At 38.8% G+C, this 25,260-nt stretch overlaps 1 protein-coding gene across 3 annotated transcripts in view; it reads right to left on the bottom strand.

Annotated features, from left to right (window-relative positions):
* Nucleotides 1-25,260, bottom strand: part of FTCDNL1 (formiminotransferase cyclodeaminase N-terminal like) — a 92,537-nt gene that overhangs the window by 49,892 nt on the left and 17,385 nt on the right. Inside the window, exon 4 of one of the 3 annotated variants that reach the window (XM_030916645.1) lies at nucleotides 9,689-11,101. The exons of the other annotated variants lie outside the window; for them this stretch is intronic. Coding sequence (XP_030772505.1) covers nucleotides 10,920-11,101 — 182 coding nt within the window. The 3' untranslated portion in view covers nucleotides 9,689-10,919. Of the gene's footprint in view, nucleotides 1-9,688; nucleotides 11,102-25,260 lie in introns of those variants that run through there. 3 annotated transcript variants of the gene reach the window in all.

Below are 25,260 nucleotides of genomic sequence, written 5' to 3' on the forward strand. Positions count from 1 at the left end.
AAAAAATACAAAAATGAGCTTGGTGTGGTGGCTGGTGCCTGTAGTCCCCTCTACTTGGGAAGCTGAGGTGGGAGGGCTGCCTAAGCCCAGGAGGGAGAGGCTGCAATGATCCATGAGTACACTACTGTACACCAACCTGGGTGACAGAATGAGACCCTGTCTCAAAAAAATAAATAAATAAAGTAGTAATTACTCAAAAAATGAGAGTTGAATATGGAACTTGAGAGTTCATTCACGAAAATCCAATCAAGTCCATTTTATCTTTTTTTCTCATAATAATGAAAGATGGTTCAGAAACCTTGGCCATTTTACTCAGTTGATTCAGAAGAGCTTCTAATGCTCACAAATTACTAGCACATGATACAAAGTAGATTCTCTCGAAATTGTAACAATGACTAGAAATATAAGGTAATTAAGAGTAATCTATGAACACTTGTTGTTGTTGAACAAAGAATGCTTTCAATTTTCCAATACATGGTTGCAACTAAGCTCTTTGTAGTTTCTCCACATCTTCACTGCCCAAAAGAAAATTTTGTAACAACTAATAATTTTCCTTAAAATTTCAGTGAGGCCTTAGATTGGATCACATGAAAACACCTCCCCGAATCTTCCAGAATTCCCCAATATTTTCCTTTACAGCATATTCAGCACAGTTCTTGCACTCTTGGGGTGTAAATCCAACTAATGCTCTCCCTTTAGTACCAATTCCCCAATCACTTGCCAACTTTTTAACTTGAGCTTCTATGTAATGAGGAGACACGTGAGAAAACTGATCACCAAGGACACTGTAAGACACATACTGGAAGTCTTCTGAGATTTCTGCAGCTTCTTGGTCATCAAAACTCTCCACGTTGCAGGCTATTTCAATTTTTCCCTCGTGGGGAAAAGCCATCGCTTGGACACCCTTCAATCCATTTGCATTTGAGCCCCGAATGGCACTAGCGATCTCTCTTCCTGCAGACATGTCTTGAGAATCTATGGTAATGTTGCAGTTCATCACATACGGGCTGGCACCAACACCTAAATCATTAGAAAAGCATGTTAATCAGGCAGAACAAGAGCCTCGTTTTGAAGATTCTATTCGTCAGCCAGTTTTAATCAGAGGCGTTTCCTTTACTCGGTTTTATTTAAAAGCAGTACAAATATTCCTCATTGTCAACTCCAGAATTTTCTAAAGATAATATTTTTTTCCATAACAAAAGTATTTAGGATATAATCAGGTAACTTTATGTACTATAAAAGTATCTGAAGGATTTTTTTTTTCCTAAAAGAGCTCAAACTTTCCAAAATACCAACAGAGAAAGAAAAGCACGGTTAAGAGCTAAGTCCATCAGCAGCAACAGGCCTTGGAACTTCATTCATTTCCAAGGCCATCTCCATGGGGTTTGGAATTCAATGACAGGCCTAAGAGTCTCAGAGACAGGAGTAAATCACCCCTCTGTACCCACCACTCCTTCTCCCTGAAACAAACACTTGTCATTATTGAATTAGGTTAATATCAGATTAAAATGAATCTCAAAACCAGTCTTAACTAGGGAAAGAGGTCACTAAAAACTAACAAACAGCCTTGAAACTGGGAAGAGCAAAGGGACTCACGTGTTTTGTGATGATGTGAGTTTGGCAGGGTTTGGAGCCAAACAAAACACAAGAATCCCCTCACACAGACTTATAAACCTTGTGCCTTTCTCTTTGTACAACCTGTTGGAGGCACCTCTTTCTTCCATCCCCAGCTTCACAAGAGACTGAGATGGCCATTGCCACTCTAGAGCCCTGTTACTCTAGAGCTCAGGGGCAAATGTCCCGCTTTTCCCTGTCTCAGGGATGGTGCGGCTCATGTTACATAAATAGTGTGGCTCTAATTATAGTTTACACTATAAGATGGACAACTTGGTTAAATTAGCATTGGTATAAAAAGCTTACATTTGCAGTTTCCTCATTTTTGGGGAACCTTACATTTCTAAAAGCAAAGTTAAGCAGGGATTGATGAGGGATCAAGGGCTGACCTCATCTTCAACATGTGATCATTTCTTAGCTACTATTTCAACATTATTTTACTGTCATTCCTTTTTCTTGCTACTTTCAAACTTATTGCTCCTGATATCAGTATCCATCAGAGAAGTGCCTTCTGGGTTCACTTTTCCCTAGACTGTGATGGTTTGGGGGCTCTGTTGCCTAGCCTGGCTACTCTCATACTAATAGATGTTTTACAGAAAATCAGCACACGGAAACCACATTTCGTCTTTTTCCCACACATGTACATAATGAAACATTTCAAATCCCGAGGCTAGGCCTCTTCCTCCTGGGAATTCTGCAGGAATGAATCAGATTACAGTATTTCCCCATAATGCTGATTTCATAAAAATTAAATTTCCTAACAGTCAGTACATCTCTCTCTCATCATCTCATGTCCCAATCACTTACCCTAAATATCTTTAAGAATTATATCAGTTTTAACATTGCACAGAGTATAACTGGAATTTTTGTCAATGTTAATGTTGCCACTCATTAACAGAAAACATCCAAACATTTTTCTCTCATCTACCCCCCAACAAGTAATGTTACAAATAGTCTTATGTCCTAAAATCTAGTGTACATATCCTATTTTGACTCAAGGAATGGTAATAACTTTACCATCGTTCCAACAAATAGTTGGATCACACTCAGGTTTTGCTGAAGAGTATATAACACTGAGGGTTACATCAGCACAACTATTCAAAATCCTTACCAGGCCTGTAGTGCTTCACCATTACGCTTTGCTGTCCCATACCTTTGAGATGCTCAGTCACATTCAGATATTCATATGCAATTCATGAGCCTTGGGGAGCAAGTCACTTTCAAAGGAAGTTCCTGCACATGGACCTGGGGCTTTCCCCATGACACGGGTCATTCTATCCCTGTGGCCCTGGGACTTTTCCTGAATCCCTCACCCAGCAAATTCCAAGACATCCTCTACCATCACATGTCTAATAACTTCCCCTTGTTAGCAGAATTTCCAAAGTTGATCATTCTTGCTATAAATGAACTCATTGCCTAACATAAATTATTAAAGATAAAGTAAGTTTAGATGTAAGCCCTAAGGACAAGAGTTCAATAAAGAAATGCACACTGTTCAGTGAACCAACACTGACTTTCTTGATTAAAATGAAACTCTTATTTTTAAAATTCCTTCAAAAGCATAAAGTTCATTTTTTTCTAGCAAAATAAAACATCAGAAATAACTTTCATATGCTTTTAGATAAAATAAGAGATAATCACTTAATACAGAATAATCATTTTTCAAACGGGCCCTTGTCATATGTATTTTAAATTCTTCTAGTAAGCTTTAGTTACACAATATTTTTGTTTTATTACTAGTTCTTATTCAAGTAGTGAAAAAACAGAGACAGTTAACGAATCTGAGATGTTTCTGACTTAATCAGAGTAGTAGTTTCCTCTCCAAGGTGGGGAAACTTCTCTCCCTTAGAGGGTGAAAGAAGAAAGAAAGAAAGAAGAGAAAATTTCTCTTTCTGCCCAAATTCACGCTTTTCCAATTTCCTTCATTTAATCCTTCCAAGTCAAAACCAATACGGTGATCCAATTATACTGAATCAAATTCTGTGTTTAAATCCAGCAGTCCCATTGACCTTATTTAAATGCTGAATTTGATTTTTTATGTTAATTTAAACTTACTAAGAAGGTATTTTAAATGAGAGAGATAATTAATCCCAGCAAATCGTATTTCTAGTTAAATGTCATATAATTAAAGTAATTCCACTTTTTGCTCTAAAATTAGAAACCTGATGTGAAAGTTTGTTTCTCAGTTTGCGGTTTCGCTCCACTCCCACCTCCCGCAGATTGGCACTCGGCTGCTCTGGCGGCAGCACGAATCCCCTCACTGCAAGGCTGAAATTCCAATTTTCTTCCAACACAACTGTCACAACGCCCTGAAGCAAGCTAAAAACAAGGAAAAAAATCTTTGGTATGATTTCGCTTTCCATGTGTGCTTTAATGAAAAATTTATCATTCTAAATATTGGTGTTTACTCCTAGTTAAATACTTTTTTATCAAAAAGAAAAAGAAACCGAGATTCAGTTGCTATTATTTCACAGAGAAATATAACAGGCCTGATGTTTTCCTGACAATTCTGTTATTTTCTTGTGTAGAAACACTGTATTTATCATATACTGTACGGCTGGTGATTTAGATATTGTTGAGACCTTATGGTGAACTGATATGGATGTAAACTCTTTATGCCAGATTGTTTAAGCAGAAAAAAACCAAATGCACTTAATTAACATCTGATGTGTAGCTTTCGCAAACACAAATGCAATATTTGTGTTTGAGCACTGGCAGTAATGACTGTGAACTATGCTATTAATGTCTGGTTTAAAGATGCTTGTGGTAGGACCATGTCTGGAATAACACAAATAAAAAACTGCATTCAGACAAAACAATAGTGAAGAGCCCATTAGGAAAATGGAAAAGCAGCACTCAGAAGAAACACATGTATTTTTTTCCCTTTAGATCAAAATTATTCTCAAAAATAGTTCCAGGCACCATCATTTTCAATCAATTAAAGGTGAAAGGATTCTACATATTTTAACTCTACAGAAAAGAGTTTCACTTTAGGAGGTCCAAAGTTGTTTAGGGGTGTCTTCAGAAGTTCCATTCATTATATTATACTCCTCTTTGGTGGCCAGTGTTAAAGCATGCATGAGGAGAGAGCTGGGATGGTGTTTTAGGATATTTGGTACTTTTATATCTAAAGAGAAAACTTCAAATTTGTGGACTGCATTACAGTTTGAATAAATAGATTCTTTTCAACCAATTCAACTCCCTCATTAAATACTTTGTTACTGGGTTGGGCGCGGTGGCTCATGCCTATAATCCCAGCACTTTGGGAGGTCGAGGTGGGCGGATCACAAGGTAAGGAGATCGAGACCAGCCTGGCCAATATCGTGAAACCCCGTCTCTACTAAAAATACAAAAATTAGCTGGGCATGGTGGCACACGCCTGTAGTCCCCGCTACTCAGGAGGCTGAGGCAGGAGAATCACTTGAACCCAGGAGGTGGACGTTGCAGTGAGCCGAGATCACGCCACTGCACTCCAGCCTGGTGACAGAGCGAGACTCTGTCTCAAAAACAAAAAAAAACTTTGTTACTGAAAACCTGGTGAGTGCCAGGAACCATGCAGGTTCCTGAGTATAAAAACAGGAAGAAGGTTAAAATAAGGTAAAACCCTAGCCTAAATGTGGACTTTGCTTCAGAGTAACAAACAGAGCAAGGTCACCAGACTCAGAACTCAGGTTCAAAAATATAAACAGTTATTATACCAAAAACAATTAGTTATCATTATATATTGGTATTTTAAATTTTTTAGACCACGCACTAAAGAGAAACCACAGCTGAAACAGGACATTTGATGACTAAAGCCATAAAACTCAAACATAATTGCTAAGTCCAATGCTCCCATGGCAGGAAGAATGCAGGACTTGTGTGCATGTGGCTGAATTCACAGAAAAGAAAGCTAAGTGAGAACTGTGTGCCACAGGGCTAGGAAGTACTCCCGTGGGTCCAAATTCAAGTTCCACCTCAACGGGACATTGCCTCTGCTCAGCTGTCTTTCTGTAAAATGGCTATGACGTTTCCTTGCTCAGTGAGGCACTGTGAACCTCATTCTATTGCCTTTGAATCTTTCAGAGTAGAAATAATTCAGAAGAGATTACAAACGTAAGTGTAAATTAACCTCCCATAACGAAGCCAGTCCAGATAAGAGGGAAACTCAAGTGACTTGCTACTCTCAGGTTTTTCAAAAATAGAACAGTGCCCTCCCTGAGTTCAGGCAAAGTCTAAGTCCTTCATGTTCCAATTGTAGGTTACATGCTTAGTGACTCATTGAGACTTCCATTTTTCATCATCCCAACTAGGCTTCCTAGCCAGCATCAGCAAATAATTTTTAAAAATAGGCTCCTTAAAATGAGACTCATTCTAAAACTGGAAATTATTTTTCAAATACCAGATAAAGTTTTGGCGTGGAGTAAATTGGAGTATTCAATGTCAAGAAAAGTGCCTGATGATGCATTTCTTATTTATAGTAGAAAGAAGTAAGCAGGAAAGTGCTCAGTAACCCATTTAAATAACTAAACAGAAGCCCCTGATTCCAAGATGTACCAATTACCTCCATCTCTGACTCCTAGGGCATCATATGAAACTACAGTTCAAAGAATTTTCCCCGCATTTTTAAACAATGATGCATACATGCAAGCCATTCATACAACATATCAGACAGCAGTGTTTAAATTACCCCATAAATGTTTAGGGTTTTAAATATATATGTATGAAGTATTTATTTATAGATCTAAAAGTATCAACTATTACTGCTTTGCCCTTATTTATGTTCCCCACAAGCTGGCCAACTACAAACTTTTAAAAGGAATTTGGCTTAAAAGATTTTGTGTGTTTGGCACTGACTATGGGTGTTAATCATTTCTGAGCTCACTTCTTTTTCTCTTCTGTTTATAATATTCTTTGGGAACTTCAAAACAGAAACCTGTTTCCTTATAGATTCTGCTTCCTCTGCGGTACTGTGTAAATTAATTTGTCCTGGATTGTGACTATACTGTACAGTTGATAGCGCCAATCATTTCTATTTAATTTTTGTAGGAAAAAACATAAACATAGCAACAATGTGTTGAGGTTTTTCTGTTTTGGTGGGAGGGAAAAATATGTTGGGAAACACTGACACAACCAAAAAAAAATGTTAGAAAAATATATAAAGCCAATTAAATTTAAGCAAGTGCAAAATCGCTATTGTTGGGAACCAAATTCATTGAAAAATTAGATGAATAACATTTCTACCCTAAAGAAAGAGGTGTTATAAATTATACTTCAGTAGATATTACTTCAAAAAATGAAAGCGATTTACAGCCAGGCACAGTGGCTCATGCCTGTAATCTCAGGACTTTGGGAGGCCGAGGTGGGCGGATCACGAGGTCAGGAGTTCGAGACCATCCTGGCCAACATGGTGAAACCCCGTCTCTACTAAAACACAAAAAATTAGCCATGCATGGTGGTGCGCGCCTGTAGCCCCAGCTACTCGGGAAGCTGAGGCAGAGGAATCTCTTGAACCTGGGAGGTAGAACTTGCAGTGAGTTGAGATTGCACCACTGCACTCCAGCCTGGGTGACAGAGTGAGATTCCATCTCAAAAAAAAAAAAAAAAGAGAAAAGAAAGAAAGCAATTTACTTCTTTCTGGATTGTTGTTTAAGGAAGAATATGTGCAATTAAGGTAACCTAATATTTCAGTAGAAAGTCTTAAACTCTACTATCTAGTGTGAGGAATATTAGAAACTAATTGTTTATTCACATCCCTTATTCACTGATCCTCCTTGAAATACTTTACTTTTCTGCTATTAGCATCTGCATTGAGCCTACTAAATGATGGACAAACAGACTGCCCAAACTTGGCAAAATGTAATTTTCTTGTTTCTTCCACAAGCTAAAGTTTCTACCCTTGGTCATGGGTACCAGTGAAAAAAGGCATATGTGGAAGAGCTGTGCTCCTTTTCCCTTCTTATCATGAATATGCCATCAAATATAATCTAAATACAGGCACTGAAACTTAGCTTTTATAAAATTTACCACTAATAAATCTTACTAATTACTCTGCAGGGAAGATGATGGAAATAATCACAGGATTGATTTAGAGATATTATGAAAATGTTGGAAGCTTTAAGAATTCGAAAATGTTTTTCTTATATATAATACAAACAAAATATGTACATATATATTTTACAATATTGAGATCACGCTGCCTATACTACCTGGTATCCCTTGCACTGGCTATTCCCTCTGCCTAAAACTCTCCTCCACATCTCCACGTGGCTAGTGGCCTCAATCCTTCAAGTCTTTGCTCTAATATTGCCTTTACAAAGAGGCCTAATTTGGATTATTCCACCTATAATCACAATACGGCCCCATTCTAGAACACTTAATGCCCTTGTCCTGTTCAATATTTATTTTGGCTGTAGCACTTGTTATTTTCTAATGTACTGCATAATTCATTTGTTTATTAAGGTTTTTATTTATGGTCTGTCTCTTTGCCCCTCCCCAACTACAATGTAAGTTCTTTGAGGAAACATAAATTCTATTTTGCCTGCTGGTGATACTGCTTAGCACACAGTAGGTACTTAATATCTGTTTTGTTAACTAATTTAACTGCAAATTCTCTCTACATTAGACTGCATTTTCTATGTCTCTGAAAGTTCTTCTAAAACATCATGCTTGAGTATGCCATAGTTTATATAAACATTCCCAAATAGCAAACATTTCCATTATTTTCAGTATTTGCTATTATAAATAATGCTTTGATAAACATCCTTGTACATGTCCCTTTTACTATTTCCTTAGGATTTATCTCTAGATCTAGAATTCCTGAAAGGCAGTTATATACATTTTTAGAGCACTTCATACGTATCACAAGCTCACTTCTAAAAAGTTTATACCAATTTATACTATCATGAACAGTGTAAATGTCTCTAACTACATCTTCCCTGGTATTAAATATTACCTTTAAAATATCATCTTTAAACATTCGTTGTGCCAATTTTGGCATCTTAATGTTTTAACTTGGGATTTGCAGATTTTTATGAAAATTTTTACGTAAATTACAGATCTCCATGTGAGTAAAAACAGAGAATAAAATCATGGGCCAGGCACAGTGGCTCGCGCCTATAATCCCAGGACTTTGGGAGGCTGAGGTGGGTAGATTGCCTGAGTCCAGGAGTTCTGAGACCAGCCTGGGCAATATGGTGAATCCCTGTCTCTACAAAATATACTTGGAAGGATGAATTGCCTGAGCCCAGGAGTTTGTGGCTGCAGTGAGCCGAGATTGCACCACTGCACTCCAGCCTAGGCAAATGCCATGAGACCCTGTCTCAAAAAAAAAAAAAAAAAAAAAAAGAAAGAAAGAAAGAAAGAAAGAAAGAAAGGAAGGAAGGAAGGAAGGAAGGAAGGAAGGAAGGAAGGAAGGAAGGAAGGAAGGAAGGAAGGAAGGAAGGAAGGAAGGAAGGAAGGAAGGAAGGAAGGAAGGAAGGAAGGAAGGAAGGAAGGAAGGAAGGAAGGAAGAGAAAAAATCAGAAATCCCAATGTGTTCACCATTTCAAATCAAACAATATAAAATAGATCATGATGAGGCAGAGGCACAGATTATCCAACCACAGGCAGGTAATAGATCAGACTGGGAGGCAATCCTCCCTTTAGTTTAAACAACTACATATCGAGTTTGTTCTTAGGAAACTAAACATAATTAGCGATAATATTGGCATTCGGTCTTATGCCTTTTATATCAGGTTAAAGTTTTTCCCATATATCAACCCATTTATTCTAACAGCATTGCAAAAATGAGAATTAAGTTATTCAAGTGTTTGCTTAACCTAATGCTCTGATAGCAGTATACCTATGTCTAATTCCTGTCCACCTGACTGCAATACCAGTCCACCTGGCACTAAAGCGACTACATCTGTGGTATAATCTCTTCAGTCTTTAGGGAGGCTCAAATTAGAAACCAGGAAATAGATTTCTGAAAATTTAGTCATAAAACTTTACACTTCTCCATTTGTGAGACAAATCATGGGAAAATATGTGAGGTTCAAATTGGCAGAGAGCAATCAGTCTCTTCTTTTTTTCTATAACAAAATGTTGAATGAAATACATTTATAATATCACTTTTATTAAATCTCCTCTTCATAGGGAAGAAAAAAATGGCCTTTTAGTACTGTGTCAGGCACTTTACAGACATCATTTCGACTTCACAGTAATGAGAGGGAGACATTATTACGTCCATTTTATAGATATAGGAACCAAAGCATAACGAGACCAAGGAACCATGGTCACGCAGCCAGCAAATAGCAAGGCTGGGATTTCAGCATAGCCCCAAAACCTGTGCTTTTTTTTTTTTTTTTTTTTAAATTGCATTGCTCTACTTGATTATAGATATTATTTGTTTAAGATCAGAATTCTGTGCCAGGGGCTAGTAACCAAAGACTTATGTGTAAATGATTCTGCAGGGCTTTGGCAGAGCTGTGCCATGAGAAATGTGTTTCTTATGCTTATCCACCTCTCACTCCTTGGATATCTAGTATTTTGGTAACTGCTTCAGTTATTGATTGACCATCAGAATGTGACCTTACATGGTTTAATTTGTGGCCCCAACAGATGTTTGAGAATGAAACAATTGAGACTCAAATAAGTGACACTAGGATGCTGGAAATGCAGGCAACAAGGAGGAGTTCCACCTTTTCCTGATACATCCCTTAGGGGTGGGGCAGGGAGAGAGGGCAGGAGTGGCAGAGAGAGACAAAAGTTGATGAGAGCCAGGGGAAGGAATAGTTTCTTTTCCCAGTCTTTGGTCTCTGTATTCTAGAAGTCCGTTATCTAGAAAAGATTTTTTCCAGGGTTCCTCTAGAACTGATTTCCAGCTGTAAGCACCAACTTGGCTACACTGATATTTAAGTATTGAAAGACCTTCCTACCAGCTAGAAGTGATCTCTCCCTAAGTCCTCCCTCCCCAGGTGTCTCCATCACACCCCAGGGCACACCCCACACCATTCACAGATAGGGGCCTCCAGGACCCTGCCCCAGTGCCAGGAGCTATGAACATTCTTTTCATCAGTGATCACATTGCAGGGCTAATGATATATCTTGAATATCACTTCTGGGGGCCCTCATCAAATACCTGACAGGAGCTTCTAGGCTCACAGGTTAGCTTAACAGGGCCCAGGTGAGAGTAACAGCAGAAAGGAGAGCCTCACCCATTTAAGAAGTAGCCACTCCTGTAACTCTTCCTGCATTAAGAGGGTGTGACTCAGAAAGGGGACCTCAAGTTTAAAAAAAAAAAAAAAAAAAATACAGAGCAAAGCAAAAACCATGCTCAGAACCTGTTAAACCACATCTTCGGGCAGAGGCAGCTCCCATGTCAGGCTGAAGAGCACTGAAATCCCTCCTCGTGAACCAACCAGCTGCTTTCTTCTCTGGACAAGACTACGCTTCTCAGGCAGGTCAGCTTCGCCAAAGAGAAACACGCTACAGCCAGGAACATGCCGCACCAGATCCTCAGCAAGGCCTGTGGCAGAGGGAATTTTAACCAAAGAAAATTACAATCAACCCAAATCTTAAAAACCAAAGCACATAGTTTTTTTGCTGTGGTAAAACATATTTAACACAGAACTCATCATTTTAGTCATTTCTAAGTGTCCAGACCAGTGGCATGAAGTTGCACACTGTTGCACAAGCATCACCACTAAAGCACATGATTTATATAAATTTTAAACATCAAAGCTTAAACATAATGAATGTTCCATTGAAGTTAATCTCACAATAAAAGCTTGCCTTGATACAAGGAGACTTGAATTTCTAACCCGTCGCAAAATTAATTTCACAGTGGAAATGTATATGTAGGATTAATGAAATTAGTGCCTTCAATTTTTGAACAATGTTATAATAGTCCCAACTTGTAAATATTGTCAGAAGGTATAAAAAGGAGGGCAAGGGCCAGTAACCACACTGTCTAATATAGCAGCCCCTAGCTATGTGTGCTATTAAAAATTAATTCTAATCAATTAAAATTTTCGTTAGGATTTATCTCTAGAACTAAAGTTTTAATCGATTAAAATTAAATAAAATGGGCCAGGGAAGTGGCTCATGCTTATAATTCCAGTACTTTGGGAGGCTGATGCAGGAGGATAGCGTGAAGCCAGGAGTTCAAGAACAGCCTGGACAACATAGTTAGACCCCTATCTCTACAAAAACTAAAAAAAGAAAAGAAAAAAATGAAAAATGAAGTTTTTTAGTTGCACTTGTCACATTTCATGTACTTAACAACCATACATGGCTAGTAGTCTCCATACTGGACAGCACAGATAAAGAACATTTCCATCACCACAGAAAGTTCTGTTGGACAGCTCTGAGCCAGATGCTCTATAAGGAAGCCTAATATTTACACAAAATTGAAGATTACTCCAAATGACAGAACATTTTTCATCTTCCTCTGCCATTCTTCATATCTGGATTCTCTGGATATGATTTTATCTTCTCAAGGCAAAATACAGAATTGCTGGGCTTTTCTAGATTACTCCTTCACAGGACCTCTGCTTGTTTTCTAGGAGCTAATTATAGTCCCCTGTAAGCAAGCACAGAGATGGCATACATTTTGTCTGATATACAGAATATAGGTGCTAAGGGAATTCTGGTGCTGGCCTGGGATAGCAGGAGTGCAGGCCTTCTTTATTTGTTACATATCATGGATCATCAAAATAAGGGCTGAGATAAGACTTCTGGCCACAACAAGCATAGGAGACCATCCCAACTGCAATTTCAGGGTTTATTATTTGTTTAATTCTAACGCAGGCTGCCATGTTAATGGAAGAAGTGAAATGTGGAAGACACTGAAAAAACATTTGGTACCACTGGGGTATAAAAAGTCTTGGGAAATGTTTTGGTTTTGGTGGTTTGTTTGTTTGTTTTTTGAGATGGAGTCTCGCTCTGTCGCCCAGGCTGGAGTTTAGTGGTGCAAACTTGGCTCACCGCAAACTCTGCTTCCTGGGTTCAAGCAATTCTCTTGCCTCAGCCCCCCCAAGTAGCTTGGATTACAAGCACGTGCCACCATGCCCGGCTAATTTTTTTTTTTTTTTTTTTTTTTTTTTTTTGTATTTTTAGTAGAGACAGGGTTTCACCATGCTGGCCAGGCTAGTCTTGAACTCCTGACCTCGTGATCCACCTGCCTCAGCTTCCCAAAGTGCTGGGATTACAGGCATAAGCTACCATGCCCAGCCTGGTTTTTTGTTTGTTTGTTTGTTTTTTGAGATGGAGTTGCATGCTGTCGCCCAGGCTGCAGTGCAGTGGCATGATCTTGGCTCACTGCAACCTCAGCCTCCCGAGTTCAAAGGATTCTCCTGCCTCAGCCTCCAGAGTAGCTGGGATTATAGGAAACTGCTACCACACCTGGTTAATTTTTGTATTTTTAGTAAACAGAGTTTCACCATATTGGCCAGGTTGGTCTCGAACTTCTGACCTCAAGTGATCTGCCTGCCTCAGCCTCCCAAAGTGCTAGGATTAGAGGTGTGAGTCACCACGCTCAGCCTGGGAAATGTTCTTTTTCTGAATCAGGTAGCAACTCCAGCATTAGAAGTCCCTGGTATTGTAGATACCATAAAGCCAAGAAAATCTCCTAAGTTTATTTTAGCCCTAAGTGATTTCTGTTTCATTAACACTACTTTAAGGTACAGGCATACCTCAGAGATATTGTGGGTTTGATTCCAGACCATAGCAATAAAGCAAATATCACTGGCAAATATCACAATAAAGCAAGTCACATAAATTTTTTGGTTTCCCAGTGCATATAAAAATTATGTTTATATTATACTGTAATCTCTTAAGTGTTTAATAGCATTATGTCTCCAGAAACCAATATATATACCTTAATTTAAAAATACTTTATTGACCAGGTGCAGTGGCTCATGCCTGTAATCCTAACACTTAGGAAAGCTGAGGAGGAAGGATTGCTTGAGATTAGGAGTTTGAGACCAGACTGGGCAACAGAGTGAGACACCATCTCTACAAAAAATAAACAAAACTACCTGGATGTGGCAGCATATGCCTGTAGTCCCAGCTACTTAAGAGGCTGACATGGGACAATCACTTGAGCCTGGAAGGTCAAGGCTGCAGTGAGCTGAGATCATGCCACTGTACTCCAGCCTTGGTGACAGAGCTAGATCCTGTCTCAAAAAAAAAACAACAAAACTTTATTGCTAAAAAATGCTAAGGCTTCAGCAAGTCCTCATCTTTTTGCTGGTGGACATTCTTGCCTTGATCTTGGTGGTTGCTGACTGATCAGCCTGATGGCTGCCGAAGGCTGGAGTGGCTGTGGTTAACGTGTTAAAATAAGACCACAGTGAAGTTTACTGCATCAATTGGCTTTTCCTTTCACTAAAATTTCTCTGTAGCATGTGATGCTGTTTGATGGTATTTTACCCGCAGTAAAACGTCTTTCAGTATTGGAAACAGTATTCTCAAACCCTGATGCTGCTTTATCAATTCAGTTTATGTAATATTCTAAATCTTGTGTTGTCATTTCAACAACGTCCATAGCATCATCACCAGGAGTAGATTCCATATCAAGAAACTTCTTTCTCTCCCCATCCATTTTAGTTGTTGGGGTTTTTGTTTGTTTGTTTGTTTTGGAGACAGCGTCTTGCTCTGTCACCCAGGCTGGAGTGCCCTGGCGTGATGTAGGCTCACTGCAACATCTGCCTCCTGGGTTCAAGTGATTCTCATGCCTCAGCCTCCCAAGTAGCTGGAATTACAGGTGTGTGCCACTGCTCCTGGCTAGTTTTTGTATTTTTATCAGAGATGGCTTTCACTATGTTGGCCAGGTTGGTCTTGAACTCCTGGCCTCAAGTGATCCGCCAGCTGCAGCCTCCCAAAGTGCTGGGATTACAGGCGTGAGCCAGCATGCTGGGCTCCATTCAAGTTTTATCATGAGATTTCAGCAATTCAGTCACATCTTCAGGTTCCACTTCTAATTTTAGTTTTCTTGCTATTTCCACCACATCTGCAGTGACTTCCTCCACTAAAGTCTTAACGTCACCCATGAGGGTTGGAATCAACTTCTTCCAAACTCCTGTTAATGTTGATACTTTGACTTCCCGCCAAGAATCATGAATGTTCTCAAAGGCATCTAGAATGGCAAATCCTCTCCACGAGGTCTCCAATTTACTTTTTCCAGATCCTTCAAAGGAATCATTATCTATGGCAGCTATAGCCTTACAAAATGTATTTCTTAAATAATAAGATGTGAAAGTCAAAATTACTCCTTGATCCATGGGCTGCAGAATGGATGTTGTGTTAGCAGGCATGAAAACAACATTACCCTCCTTGTACATCTCCATCAGAGCTCTTGGGTGACAAGGTGCATTGTCAATGGGCGGGAATATTTTGAAAGGAATATTTTTTTCTGAGCCCAGTAGGTATCAACAGTGGGCTTCAGATATTCAGTAAACCAGGCTGTAAATAGATTTGCTGTCATCCAGGCTTTGCTGTTGCATTTATAGAGCACAGACACAGTAAACTGAGTATAATTCCTAAAGGCCGTTGGATTTTCTTAATGGTAAATAAGCATTGGCTTCAACTTAAGGTCATCAGTTGCATTCGCCCCTAACAAGAGCATCAGCCTGCTCCTTGAAGCCAGGCATGTACTTCTCTCTAACTATGAAAGTCCTAGATGGCCTCTTCTTCCAACAGAATGCTGTTTCATCAATACTGAAAATCTGTTTAGTGTAGCCACCTTCATCCTTTTTCTAAAATTTTGTAGAGACAGAGTCTCACTATATTGCCCAGGCTGGTTTCCAACTCCTGGGTTCAAGTAATCCTCCCACCTCGGTCTCCCAAAGTGCTGGAATTACAGGCATGAGCCACCGCTGTGGCCAGCCTACCTTCATCCTTGATCTTAGCTAGATACCAGTCTCCTGGATAACTTGCTGCAGCTTCTACATCAGCACTTGCTGCTTTACCTTGAACTTTTATGTTATGGAGGGAGCTTCTTTCCTTCACCCTCATGAACCAACCTCTGCTAGATTCCAACTTTTCTTCTGTAGCTCATCAGCTCTCTCACCCTTCACAGAATAGAGGAAGAGTTACAGCCTTTCTTTGGCTTAGCCTTTGGCTTAAGGAAATGTTGTGGCTGGTTTGATCTTCTATCCAGACCACTAAAACTTTCTTCATATCAGCAATAAAGCTGTGTTGCTTTCATGTCATTCACGTGTTCACTGTAGTAGCACTTTTATTTTCCTTCAAGAACTTATCCTTTGCATTCACAACTTGGCCAACTGGCAGAAGAGGCCTAACTATTGACCTGTCTCAGCTTTCAACATGTCTTCTTCCTTAAATTTAATCATTTCTAGCTTTTTATTTAAAATACAAGATGTGAGACTCTTTCTTTTACTTGAACACTTAAAGGCCATTGTTGGGTTATTAATTGGCCTAATTTCAATACTATTGTGTCTCAGTACATAGGGAAACCCAAGGAAAGGAAGAGAGATGGGGGAACAGCCAGTTGATGAAGCAGCTGGAACACACATTTATCAGTTCAGTTATCTGTCTTATGTGGTTGTGGTTCATGGCACCCCAAACATCAAAGATCAGTGATCGTAGGTCACCATAACAGATACAATAGTGGCTGGGCATGATGGTTCATGCCTGTAATCCCAGCACTTTGGGAGGCTGAGGCAGGCAGATTGCCCGAGCTCAGGAGTCAGAGACCAGCCTTGGCATCAAGGTGAAATTCCGTCTTTACAAGAAATACAAAAATTAACCTGGCATGTTGGCACACACCTGTGGTGCCAGCTACTCAGGAGGCTGAGATCAGAAGACTGCTTCAGTCTGGGAGACCAAGGCTGCAGTGAGCCATGATCACACCACTGCATTCCAGCCTGGGTGACAGAGCAAGGCCCTGTCTCAAAAAAAAAAAAAAAAAAAAAGAAAGAAAGAAAGAAAGAAAAAAAAGACATAATAGTAATGAAAAGATTTGAAGTATTGCGAAAATTACTAAAATATGACAGAGCCATGAAGTGAACACACACTGTTGGAAACATGGCACCAATGGACTCACTTGATGCAGGGTTGCTACAAATCTTTAATTTGTAAAAAAAAAAAAAAAAAAAAAAAGCGATACTTAAAGTCATAATGAGCAAAGCAAGCCAGTACCAAAGGGCCCCAGCTCCTGGAGTGGGGTGGGGCTAGATGCCAGGGATACAGTCAACCAAAATTTAGGAATTGCAACATAATGTTTAGGTAGTGATTTAGTTGGGATGTTTGTCCCCTCCGAATCTCATGTTGAAATGTGATCCCCAGTGTTGGAGGTGGGGCCTAATGGGAGGAGTTTAAGTCATGGTGGCAGATCCTTCATGAGTGGCTTGGTGCCTTCCCATGGCAATGAGTGAGTTCTTCCTTTATGAGTTCACACAAGAGCTGGTTGTTTAAGGAGCCAGCATCTCTCTTGCTCCCTAGCTCACCATGTGACACACCTGTTCCCCCTTTGCCTTACAGCTATGATTAAGAGCTTCCTAAGCCTTAACAAGACCAGCAGATGCTGGTGTCATGCTTGTACAGCCTGCAGAACCATGAGCCAAATAAACCTCTTTTCATTGTAGATTACCAGGTCTCGAGTATTCATTCATAGCAATGCAAATGGACTAACACAGGCAGTGAGCTAAATTCTCCCTTCAAATCTACAGTGGTTGAGGAGGCGGCATGAGAAATGGGAGAATATTTAGGAAAGGTTAACTAAATTCTGACAACTCTCCAAATTGTTCTGGTCACATATATGTGCTCCACCCATAACTTAGTGTAACTCACATTTGGGCTGCTGCAGTAGCCTAAAATCACAAACTGTGATGCCCAAAAGCCTGTCCTACCAAATGTTATGACATGTTTCCTGGCCCTGCCCAGCTCTTTGCCTACACAGGCCAGCACCTCCATTTGGAGCTACAGTTCTGAAGCACTGCCTGTTTATATAGGCAGAATGCCTATAAAGGAGATTCTTTAATCTGGTTCCTAAAGGGCAAAGCATTGGGAGATATTTGTGGTAGCAACCCCCAGCCGACTGCAATTGGAGATTCAAGGGCAGGGGTGCATTTTAGTTTCGTGGAAACAACACACACTTTTAAGTCCAGAAAGTATAGGATTGAATACCATTTCTGCTCCTTAATACCTATTTGGGAGATCTTGAACAATTTACTTTACATTTCTGAGTCTTAACCTCTCTATCTGTAAAATGGAAAACAAAGAAAAAAGAAAAAAAAAAAAACTTTCTCTAAATCCCCAATTCCTTATCTAGAAATTTCTCAGTCAAAAAAAAAAAGAATGGGTTGGGCACAGTGGCTTACGCCCATAATCCCAACACTTTGGGAGACTGAAGCAGGTGGATCACTTGAGGTTGAGAGTTCAAGACCAGCCTGGCCAATATGGTGAAACCCCATTTCTACTAAAAATACAAAAATTAGCTGGGTGTGGTGGCGGGCGCCTGTAATCTCAGCTACTTGGAGGCTGAGGCAGGAGAATCACTTGAACACAGGAGGCGGAGGTTGCAGTGAGCCAAGATTGTGCCATTGCACTTCAGCCTGGGTGACAGAGCAAGACTCTGTCTCAAAAAACAATAAATAATAATAAGAATTTATTCTATCCTTCCTGCATGAACAATATTTTAGGGTAGCTAGATAGTCCAAACTGATGAGAAAAAAATTTTTAATAGAAAAAAATCCAGCTAATAAATGTGGAAGTGATGACAGAATTAGAAAATCACAATTTTGCAGCACCTAAAAATATGATTGTTTTAGGCAAGATTATGAATAAATGAAACCCTCCTGAAAAATCAATTAGGAACTTCACAATATCAGACAAAGGCAGCTGATGTTTGTATCACCAGAAGTGAGACACTCAGGCACTGCAGCCTCCTGGTGTGATGTAGTGTGAAACACACAGCCCACCTTTAAGAATTCCTGCCAAAAAATTAAACGTCAAACTCATCAGGCCTCTGGAGCTAACAGAGTTTACAGGAAATGTGAGGGATAAAGACACAAATTAAATGACACCATAAGGAAGCAAACAGATCCAGAATGTAGAAATTCTATAGGATAACTGACCCAGATTCTGCAACAAGTAAATGGCAAGGGAAAAACTGAGGATTGAGGGGGACAGGGAGACTGGTCTTGATCAAACAGACTCAGAGATACAACAATCAGTATGATGTGTGAGCCATGTTAGATCTAGATTCGAACAGGCCCTATAAAGAGATATTTGCCTGGTTTATACACTGGGTGTTAGACAGTATCATCAAATTATCATTTTGTTGGTTGTGATGGTGGCATTACAATTATATAAGAAAATATTTGAATTGCTTAGAGATGTATATTAATTATGAAGGAGTGAAATAACATGATCTTTGGAATTTGCTTTAAAATTGTTTACTAAAAACAAAAGGAAAATGAAGGAGATGCAAGAGAGAAAAATAACAGAAAGTAAAGGAAAAAAAAGAAAAATAAACTTCCCCATAAGATGGATAGAGATTGGATAAATTAAGAAAACCATGTAGCCCAATGTCTGGTACAGAGAATAACTCAATAAATAGCTCCCTTTCCTTTTTGCAAGCCTAAGCCACTGTTTTGAATTCTGAGTTCTGGATACCCTCTAGGCTAGCATGTTCCTACTTACTAGAAATGCTCCTATATTTTAACAATTCCTCTTCCATTATGTCATCTACATAAATTCATCATGGAAGAAATCAAGCTTGATTTTTGTTCTCTAATGAAGCAAGAAAATGAAATATTACATTATTCTTGTTACAATGAAGAGACAACCAAGGCCAAAATAATATTTAGCAATAAAGACAGTACAATACCCTCTTCATACTCAAAGAAATAACGTTTGTGTTTCCAATGACTGCAACCCAAGGGCCTATGGTAAGTAGGTATTTGTAATTTTGTTGGAAAACAATTTAGACAGCCTGTGTTTCAAAAAAAAGTCTCATATTTAGTCAGAGAATTACTTACAACCAAGCTATTTTATTTGTTATATGAATTATATATTCAAAAGGGCTAATTTTTATTTTATATTATGGTTTTCTCAATTAATCTGCATAAAAATCATCCCCTGTAACTTCAAATGTCCACATCAAGTGAATCACACAGGCCTCTTAAAGAAGATAATAATTATGAATACTTCAAGCTGAAGCCTGTGGAAAACCGTCTCATCAGTTTTCAAGTAAGTGGCATTATCGTTTAAAGCAACAGTTTTGTTCAGATTTGCTGTAAAGCCACTGCTCACTGTAGCTCTCTAAGCTGTTTGTTCCACTTCCCTCTACAGTGGAACCAAACTTGTAGCCTTGTGAAAGAGTCCCAGGAAACCCAAACTCCTGAATTAACCCCTGCTTCGTATTTGTGCCCTCCCTCTCCTGGAATTCATTTCTCCCATTCTTGTGTTAGAATATTCTACAGCTTGTTTTTATTGATAGCATCAAATCTAATAGACTTGTATTAAATAGTTAATCTTGAACTTTTGTTTTCCATTCTGAGTTTCAAAATCCCAGAAGGCAGTGCCTTCTAGTTACTCAATAAAGGTTTATCAAATTGAATGAACTGACTTTGCTTCCTAAGCACGTTGCTGATGTTGGCGCTGCGAACCTGGAGTATCAGTGTCCATTCTAAACTAACAAATGGGAGTAAGGAGTCACTCTGCTAACAAAACGAGAAGAGAGTTCAACACCAGCGAGAACATACTGTATTTCTAGTGAGAAAGCATGGGATCAATTTTCCACAGTCGTGTTAACATTTTATGCTCTGTCCTTAGAGTAGTGGTCATATCCACAGCAGTCAAAACCACATGTACCTGCGGGATATCCGCGCTGATCAGCTTTGTTAGACAGGGCAGATATCTGAACCACCTGTTCAGAAAGAATATCATGCCATCATATAGTTTTGAAACAGGCAAAACAAAACTGCAGCTTCCTAAATCACTCTTTATTAAAAGACCAATTTTTTAGGTACCCACCCCCACCCCCCATTTTAAGAAGCTTTTCTCACCATTATTGTTAGTGGTTCTGCCCTTTCCAATTTCTCTGGTCATATTCTAAAAGGGTTGATTTAAGGAAATACCGAAATGCTTTTTAACAATATATATTTTTTAACCTTCATGTTTGGCTGACCTTATTAGCTAAAAAGTAATTTTTAGTCATTCCTATACATGAATATCTAGCACTTTCTTTTCAGGCTTAACTTTAGAGACTTCTGTGAATTTGGTTATATTCCTCTTTGCAGGAGAATCGATGTAATTAGATGTTTCTCAGTGCAATGAGAAGTTTAAGCTTCATGTTCGTAACACAAATGTCTTTTCTAAGCTTATAACAGATATAATTGTGGCTAAATGTAGTATTTTATTAAGAATATACAACAGTAAAAGTAGTACATTAATTCAGGACTTAAGAATCTGCTTAATTAAATCTATCTGTCTACAGTGGTATTTAATATCATTATTTTCCCTTCTGTTTTTCTTTCTTTCAGGAGCAATTTAGGACTACTGATATAAATGGACTTGAAATTGAATTGTTAAACAGAACTGCATTTCAGCAGCTCAAGGAATATAACTCATTCGTTTTCTTATATTTCTGATGCCAGCCAAAATGCAGAACTTAGAAAAAAGACCTCAAGAGTCTTTTGTTCCCTCTCCTCTAGGAAAAGTTAAATTCTCTTTTCTGTGACCTACTGCATAAATGCATGGTTCATTATTATTCTTAAACCTGGATTCAAATGATACTCAAAAAAGTATCAAACCTTTCCCTAAGCACAAACCAATCAAAAAGAACATTTTCCAACCCATATCACCTGAGACTCAAATCAAGTACAAAAAAAAAAAAAAAACCCACAAAATCTAAAAATTAAACTGGGTGCTAGACTTAGAAGCTTACAAGCATCCTCTAGTTTTAGTATAGCTGTTAATACAGCCAAGTTTTTTTTTTATTTAGTTGATTTTTTACTTACATATTTTTTAATGAGAGGAAGGTAAAATTCTTGACCAGAAGTCATAAAAATTTCAGATGATAAAACAGATAGCCCTAAAAATTTTTGCCTAAACTCATGTACATAAACTAAAACTGGCCGATTAATCTCGCTCCAGTATGTTTAAAAAGAGTGGCATTTGAAAATACAGTATAGCAGTGTGATGCTGCACTGCCTCTAATTAAGTGCAGACTAGGAAAAATTATTCTTAGTTTAGTCTATGAAAGGGGGGTGGTGGAAATTTCTCTCTTTGCAATTCAAAATTATTTTAAAGATAGAACATTTCTTTTCCAATGTCTTCATTAAACAGAGCTGTTAAGAATTGTCTCCCAACCATCCCCAAAGAGTACAAAGCTAACCAGTATTCGTCCCATATGCTCTGCTTTGAAGTGTGAAGCTGTGACCATCCCACTAGACTCTTACACCACCATCAAAGCCGTCTCATTACGCCCAGTGCTGAGAGTTAAAGCGCGGGGCCCTAACTGCTCCAACACAAACACTGCATTAACAAAGCGACCGCAGTATTCCTCCCCCACATGGCTAGAACCTGAAGAAATTTTTACCATATGTACACATGCACGAGATACAAAAATTTATTGTGCTAGAACATCATTGAGAAGCACATTAAACATGCTGACTAGAACTGGATGTTATTCTAAGGGACTGAAAAAAATAAAATGCAGCTGATCTTTATGATGAAAGAGCAGAAACATCAGGCTGAAAAATGAGATCAAGTGCAATTCCTAAATTGCATTTCGACTGACACGTTCTGTTGCCTGTTTTTTCTTGAGGTAGCAGAAAACAATTTAAGGGAAGAAACGAAACTCTACTGCACATCACTGGGTGCTACTGTTTACTCCATCATGTTTCACTTCAAAAGGACAAACTTAAAAACCACGATAGGCTGATAACAACATCTACGCTTCCAAATGAACAGGCCTTGCTAAGAAAAAGTAATTTCACTTGCATCTCTGAGTTGTCAGTTTATTATTGGCATGATGGTAAAAAATAAAATGCAAAGGAAAAAACTTACCTATTATGGAAATGAGGTCAGGATAAGCACTTAATTGATTTTCATGTTAAATTAATCTGGAAAAAAATTGTTTTAATGTTTTAACCTAACAATTCCACTCCTTTATATTTGCTCTAGGAAAAGCCTTGCATTTGTGACAACAGAGACTATTCAAGAATGTTCATCATTGCATTATTTGATTTAGGAAAAACAAGAAACAATCTGAATGTCCACAAACAGGAGAATGGACAAAATGTGTTATATTCATACTATGTTAATTATAAAGCAGGTAGAATGAAATAGAACTATATGTAATACCATGGATATATTTCTAAGCTATCTTGCTGAATGAAAAAATTATAGTATGAGAGCATTTCTAATACAAACATATCCAAGCAATACTATATTGGATGTATTGCTTTATACATGTATGTAAGTAAAGCATGTAGAAAATTCTGGATTTGGGGCATGCTATACTCTTACCATAATTTGGCAGCGGGGCATTCAGAGAACCAGGAATGAGAGTAGTGATCAGAGGTGAATTTTAACCTTAACTGTACACTCAAAATTTTGAAACAGAGAATTAATTTTAAAAAATCAGCAAGGTCTAATAAATAAATGGTTGTGAGCATTCTTTGTTCTATTACTGTCTTGATAGAAAAAACTACAAGTGAGTTTCTTAATGTGTCTAGGTCTGCTTTCCAGCTATGGAATGAAAAAATTGGACCTATCTACTCTCCTGCCTATAAACAGAAAAACGAGGTGCCCTCAAACTCTTAAAATACCATACAATTTCATGGAGATACAGATATAAGTATTCATGAAAGTATATAGTATATCAGGAGTTTGGGGCATATTTTACATATATATTTCATAACCAATAATCCAAGGTTATTATTTCCTTGCATATAACATCTAGTTTCATAGAGATATGTATACAGAAGCTTATTATTCCTTTGTAGGGCATATGCTGATATATTTACCACTTTGTGCAGATGTGATATTACTCATTTAAAGGATTATACTTTCCTGAATGGCCTAACATATTTAACTTACACTGTACTCCGTAACTCATTTTATTGTGTCCTGTGGTGCTCTCTAATGGCTTCACGCACAGATTTCATGGCCTCAGTTTTGTTGGGGAAAGGTACTTTGTTATACTTCTCTAAAAGTCACAATAGCATTTACTATAGGAAATGGAAACATAACAGGCACTCCAAGACTGTCTGGATGTTCACAAACACCTCTCCATTTATTTTCATAATATTTCTCTGAAATAGGTACTGAATATCATTTTGCAAATGAAGAACTGATAAAGGAGAAGCTGTTTGCTATAGAACTTAAATTTCAGAGCTGAAAGCACTTCAGACATCTCTTGCTCAAGTGATTTTCTAACATCTTGCTGTGCAATCCCTTTTCTTAGAAGCTACCTTATTTGGAATCTTGATACATAAAACAGAAAAGGGGGATCCACTCTCTTTATGGTGAAAGGGACTCTCCTGGGCTCCAACTGCTCAATATCCCCTCCACAAGGCAATGGAGAAACACTAAAAATAATGACAGCCGGTAGGAGGCAGAGGACCTGGTACTTTACACAGTCATCAATTATCATAACCATCCTGATACGATGATATTATTCTCCCATTTTACAGGTATAAAAACTCTCAGAGACTGAAAAAGAAGAGATTAAAAAATTTCTCAAGCCAGTTGGCAAACAAGTAGCAGATGTGGGATTTGAACTCATATTGTTCAGCTCCCCAATTTTTTTGTTTTTTTTTAAAGACAGGGTCTTGCTCTGTTTCCCAGGCTGGAGTCCAGTGGCACCATTACAGCTCACTGAAGCCTTGCCTCCCAGGCTCAAGTGATCCTCCCACCTCAGCCTCCCAAGTAGCTGAGATTAGAGGTACACACCACCACACCCAGCTAATTTTTTTCTTTTTAATTTTTTGTAAAAATGAAGTCTCACAGTGTTGCCCAAGCTGGTCTGGAACTCCTGAGCTCAAGTAATCCACCTGCCTCAACCTCCCAAAGTGCTGGGATTACAGGTGTGAGCCAGTGTGTCCAGTTTCAAACTCTTATCCTGCCCACTTCCCATCTTGCTTCCCTGTCTAAGACAGTGGAATGTGATGTTATTGGTTAGTTCATGCTGATCAGAGACTGACAGGCAGACCTACACATATACATCCTGAGTAGGGGGAATTGGTATTAGCCTTTCACTTCCATATACTGCTCCCTGCTTGTTAAGGACCTCTCACTATCTTTCAGAGAGGCTACAGAGATGCTAAAGGTTCCCCAAAGAGGAGTGCAGATGGGTCATGGCAAAGCCTTGGGAATGGCCAGGAATCCTTCTGTTGGATAACGTATCAGCAATGTATAAATAGCCTTCAGCATTAAGCCTACTCCCCACAGCAACAAACAGTTAACTTGGCTCTTGCACCTATTTGGTGCTCCTCAAAAGGGCAAACAAATGCTTTGCATGAGTTACTTTGCCTTCCTTGTGTGTGTTCAGCTCTCAAGCCTCTTCTTGGCTGCTGGCCACAGACAACGCACAATAATCTCTCAGTGGTCTCAAAGCTGGTACTACCTCTCACCATTTGTCCCCCAAAGGAGTCAAGTCCTGCCCTCCCCCCTTTTCATATCCCCACCTTTCAGATAACGACCGTCTCC

The sequence above is a fragment of the Rhinopithecus roxellana genome, chromosome 14, assembly GCF_007565055.1.
Source record: "Rhinopithecus roxellana isolate Shanxi Qingling chromosome 14, ASM756505v1, whole genome shotgun sequence".
NCBI classification, from domain to species: domain Eukaryota; kingdom Metazoa; phylum Chordata; class Mammalia; order Primates; family Cercopithecidae; genus Rhinopithecus; species Rhinopithecus roxellana.